Genomic DNA, 5,465 nt, shown 5'->3' on the forward strand with positions numbered 1-5,465 from the left:
TCTCATGACAGCCAATTAAGTTTAGTGTTTGGAGGTGATGGAGCATGTTGATTGTCCTTGGAATTCCACAAATACCAGTCCGCTTTAAATTTAAGATTCTTAAAGATGACAATTTACCAATTCCAATGGGAATTTCACCTATCACATTGTGCCCCGAGAGATACAACTCTTCAAGATTGTTCAACATATTGATATCACTAGGTAACTGCCAAACATCTGGAGAAGATAATCGACCCTTTAAACGCAATATGCGTAATGATTTTAGCTTTCCAATGGAGTTGGGAAGTTTGCTTATTATCATGTCTGTCAAAAGAAAATTTATCAAGTTTCAGACTATTTTATCAAGTTTCAGACTACAAACATTTGTATTTTAATTTTCCAATGGAGTTTAGAAGTTTGGCAAGGCGCATACCGATAAGTTTAATTCCATCAATGATGTCAAATTCCCAATTGAGCATGGAAGTTCTCTCAACTTGTTACATCTCGACAATGAGAAATGCTGAAGCTTTACTAGGTTCCCAATTTCTTCAGCAAATCCATAAAATGCTCGCACTTTGTTCGATCTTTAACTCAATCAACGATTGTAAATTTCCAATGAAGCTTTCAATTCTCTTTAGACCAAAGCATCCTTCAAGAGTCAATCTCTCTAAATTCAAGCATCTAGAGATGTCTGGGATTTTCGTTATTCCCAAACACCAAGTAATTGATAGAAGTTTTAAAGCCCGTGCCCTCTGTAAAAATGGATGGCATGTCAAGTGTAAGAACCATTGCATAGTACATAGGGGAACTAGCAGACTTGAATTAAAACATGTAATTTACCTTGATCAAGTCCCATGCTTTTGAATCATCCTCAAAATCAATACAATGAAATTTACAAACAACAAGCCGATCCAAATACAAATTGTCTGCCCTAAAATCCTTCTCAAGAGGAAAACTCCACAAAAACCATCTTAAATTTGAATGACACCTTTTAAAGTCCCTAGCAAAAAGTTCCATGCTGTAACTCGAGGAGTCTTAGGTTTGGAAACCTTTCAAAGTCTTCATTTGTTATCTCTATGGAGTGGTCCCGTCCATTTTTTTGAAGCGCTTGAACCTTGTCCTTCCTCTGCAGTTGAAATTTCGCAATGATGTGAAGAAGTTTGTCAACTTCCAACCACTATGTTTTACAACTTGAATAGGCAAGGAAAAAAATTATATACGACTTCTATTTGAAAATTAGACATTTCTCACTTACCTCTTCGATTTTTATTATTTCAAGGACCTCATTTGTAGTCCATAGCCTACTCCGCTTGCCAAGATCACTTGGATTTTCTTGACGGACGATTTGCCTTCCCATGTCTATGAGTTGATCGTGCATCCAAAATTTATCATTGTCGAATATCTTTATCAAGCATTTGTTGGTGAGGACCTCAATTCCTCTTTCAGGATAAAATTGACAATCGGTCCACATGTAAATTGCATCAATCTTACTTTTATTGAAAAAGAAGCATGCTATATCAAGAAATATTTGTTGTTGATATACGTCTAAGTCATCATAGCTAATCCTCAACTTTTTTAAAATCCCTTCCTCAGGTACATTCCTTAACCGGACAAACGTCTCTTTCCAAAATGCTTCATCTCTCCTTCTAAGTAATGAACCTGTCACTTCAATAGCCAATGGAAGCCCTCCAGTACTTGAGACAATTTCACTTGAAATTTCTTGATAATCATATGGAGGAATGTCTCTACCAAAGGCATGCCGACAAAAAAGTTGAAGTGCAAGACCATCATCCATCTTTAGCATCTCGAACGGTAGAATTTTACCTTTAAATCCCTCAACTTGCAAAATGGCTATATTTCTTGTTGTAATAATTATCCTAGATCCTAAATGTAAAAAAAGAATGTCCTATTAGTTTCTTTATGTGCTCTCTATTATCAACATCATCCAAAACCACAAGGACTTTCTTAGTGCTGAGTGTGTCTCCAATCCTTTGCATTCCATGTTCACTATCCTTGAATTGTTCTACTGATCCGGAACCAACAACGTCAGATAATAATTTCTTCTGTAACTCGACTATGCCCTCTTTGGTCGACGAGCTTTCTCGAACGTCCTCAAGGAAGCTACGACACTTTCCAAAGTGGAAAGACAAATGATTGAAGATGACCTTGGCAATAGTTGTTTTACCAATGCCACCCTTTCCATAAATTGCAATGAGCCGCACATCACGATAATTGACATCTAATAATTCTGTCAAGTGTTTTACCCGGTCATCAAGTCCAACTAAATGTTCAGGCACTAATTTTTGTCTTGTCTCCAGCTTCTCCAATACCTTTTCAACAACTGATTCGACAATCTTTGCTTGGCTGTCATGTACACAAGCGCTTTCGTTAATTGTCTAGATTAATTTCATACCCACACATTACACGTGGGTTTGCCAAAATTTGAACTTGAAAAGATTGAAATACATCACGAAGGATATTTAAATACTTTGAATAATCAATATAGACTAATTTAGTGAATTCACTTTATATTTTGTACATTTAAGAATATAAAAATTTCGGAAGACCATCATATTGGCTGACATGATTGCCGGAGTTACCAAGTGGTTAATATATCGTACATAAGCAAAGTTTTGGCATATATAGCAAGGCCTAGAAAAAACCCTAACACTCGTAATAGGAGAACTATGAAACGAGATAATGTAGACGCATGCAATGTTATCCATTAAACACTGCAGTTTGGTGAAAATATATATTAGCCCCAAAAAAATATTCCAAATCATTCGTAATGTCTTAACTTATACATGTCATTCTTCTATCAATCCGATTATGTCACGTATAATTGCATTTTAAGAACCGTGTCATATTAAGATTTGTTCAAAATTGAAAATCAATAAACCGGCTTCCATGGGGTTAACTTGGTGACTAAAGAATGAAGATATGTGCGTGGATTGCGTGTGCAAGAGCAATTTGATTCTCCTCATTATCAAGTGGAAACATGCCTAAATTTCACTCACTTATCTGAACTTTGGCTTGCACTTTAGCTCGTCCATAGAATTAGTAGGATAAATCGTGTTTTTGAAATTTATCCATTTAAGACGGACTTCCTTATTAATATGAAAACAAAATGAAGAGGTCTTGTTAGTTTGCTTTCCAATAGCTCCATCTTTTTGTTAGAAGTACAAGATTCTCAAGTGGCATGTCGGGCACATGTACTTCATAACCAAAAGCATAAGAGATTGGCAACTCCAAAAAAAAAAAATGCAAAAACAGCTAATTTCATTGGAGATGCTAACGGGAGCCTACATGCTACAGTTATGCATGGTAGGTGTTAATGAACCATGTGCTATATTTAATTTATCAATTGAAGCCACATTACGTGTTGTCATTGAGGAAAGATGTTAAGCATATTAAGTTGTTAATATAAATGGCATGCGACGACCCCCAAAACAATAACAAATGTCTTATTACGCCGCCTTACTGCCATGTCACAACCAACTCGTCCACAGCTCATGTTTGAGCCAAGTGGCCCACTATTCATTTCCACCTTTGTAGCTATGGATTAGATTAGATGGATGATTCCTATATCAAGGCTGTTTACTTTACTAAGACAACCTGAACAAAGGTGAAAAGAAAAATAATAAGGAGAAATTGCAACAACTATTTTCCACACAAATTGAATCCCCAACTTTTACATTATTTTTCAAATTGAATCCCTAACTTATTTATCCAATTTCCATTTTATTATCAAAATTACCATCACCACTCTCTTCCACCTATCGCCATCGACCTTTGCCCACCGTCCATCCTCGGTCGCTTTCTAATGGTCCGCTGCTCGTACGAGCGCAAAGTTCCTGCATCCCCTAGACCGTGAGACCCTTCTCTCTCTCTCTCTCTCTCTCTCTCTCTCTCTCTCTTCTTTGTGCTCGTGGCCACACCACTTTTTGCCATCGTTGACCTCAGATCAAAGGTCGGGAACGATTTTCCTTACATCTTCTCCAAATCGAGGTTGCCCGGCCTCGATTTAGACCTATGCAAGCTCTGCAGGGCCCGAGGCTCCGAGATGACGGCCCCGAGGCCCTGGGATGATGGCCTCGTCTTTCTTTACATGTTCTAAAGATGCTCTTGCTTCTATTGAATATTTAGACATGATATTTCTTCACCGAATCTTTCTTTCCTTGTATAACTGGTGTTTCTTAAGGAGCATTCATAACTCTTGCTTCTATTGAATATTTAGACATGATATTTCTTCACCGAATCTTTGTTTCCTTGTATAATTGGTTGTTTCTTGAGGAGCATTCATAAATGAGAGAAATAAAGTCGGCACCAAATGCAATCTCTACTTTTGTTTGTCTTCTCTCCATAATTGGAAAATGAAAACTGATATTCTTTCTCACGGGTAAATAGATTTTTTTTTTTTTTTTTTTGGGTGGAAATTAATGAGAATGCAGATTAATGTGGGTGCAAAATCTGAAATAGGTAGGGATCTTAAAAGAATGTTACCTTTGGTCTTTCTTCACATTCCATCCCTTGATTTCATCAATCTTTTCAAGAGCCTTTCTCCAGTCATTGACTTCGACGAGAAACTTCTTCTTGTGCTCTATTAAAGCATCACTATATAGTGAAGTCTTAAGTTTAACATCTTTAGGTTCCACGTCGAAAAAAATGGGATAGATACTTTTTTGACCCTGTGACTTAGACACAATGTCTGTCATGAGCGCAAGCTCACGAAGGCACCACTTACTAGAAGCATAATTCTTAGAGAAGATGGATATGTAAAGTATGGAGTGGTTGATGGCGTGAAGAAGGTTGTCACCAATCCCTTCACCTTCATGGAGTTCATCTTCGTCTCTAAATACACGGACTCCGGCATATATCAAGTCGCGGTAAGGGAAATCAGTGAATCCATGACGAGTGTCGGACCCTCTGAAATTCAAGAACACTTGGTACTCACCTCCTGTTTCTCGGGCAGCATCACCATGCGATCCGGCCCCTAAGTTTGCCATAGCTATGAAGCTTATTAATTCTAGATATCTCCCTCCGCTAAAGAGAAAAAAAGGTTGGTGTGGCGTGGCCTAGCCAAGAAATGAACTGAGTTTTTGGAGATGAACTGAGCAAGGGATTGCCGATACCTTTAAAGACTTGGCCTGCTCACTTTAAACTCTAATATAATTGTCTATGTTCTGCATTAGCAAGTAGACACTGATGAAGGTGTCCAACACTTTTAACACGCATGGAAATTTTTAAAGACTCCTTGAGAGACCACACAAAGGTCGATCAGAAGTTTCTTTTTCTTTTTCTTTTTCTTTTTTCCTTTGGGATAAAGTCATCGGGTTTCTTAATCATTAATTTTTTTTAATCAAGTCCCTCATTTTTTTTGTCCAATTAACTTACTAAACCGTGCTCTTCGAGTTGGCCGTTCCATTAAAATTGTAAACGGAGATGTTGACATGGCCACTTGATGCCGACGTTGCACCTTATGGGCA

At 37.6% G+C, this 5,465-nt stretch overlaps 1 protein-coding gene across 1 annotated transcript; it reads right to left on the bottom strand.

Annotated features, from left to right (window-relative positions):
* Window positions 1-979: 979 nt before the first annotated feature.
* Window positions 980-5,119, bottom strand: LOC120286415 (TMV resistance protein N-like). The gene is made up of 4 exons (XM_039309662.1): window positions 4,483-5,119; window positions 2,165-2,343; window positions 1,235-1,863; window positions 980-1,105 (listed from the first exon to the last, which is right to left on the bottom strand). The coding sequence occupies exons 1-4, from the start codon at window positions 4,983-4,985 to the stop codon at window positions 980-982; spliced, it is 1,437 nt and encodes a 478-aa protein (XP_039165596.1). The 5' UTR covers window positions 4,986-5,119.
* Between the last annotated feature and the right edge of the window lie 346 nt (window positions 5,120-5,465).

Source organism: Eucalyptus grandis, chromosome 3 (genome assembly GCF_016545825.1).
Source record: "Eucalyptus grandis isolate ANBG69807.140 chromosome 3, ASM1654582v1, whole genome shotgun sequence".
NCBI classification, from domain to species: Eukaryota; Viridiplantae; Streptophyta; class Magnoliopsida; order Myrtales; family Myrtaceae; genus Eucalyptus; species Eucalyptus grandis.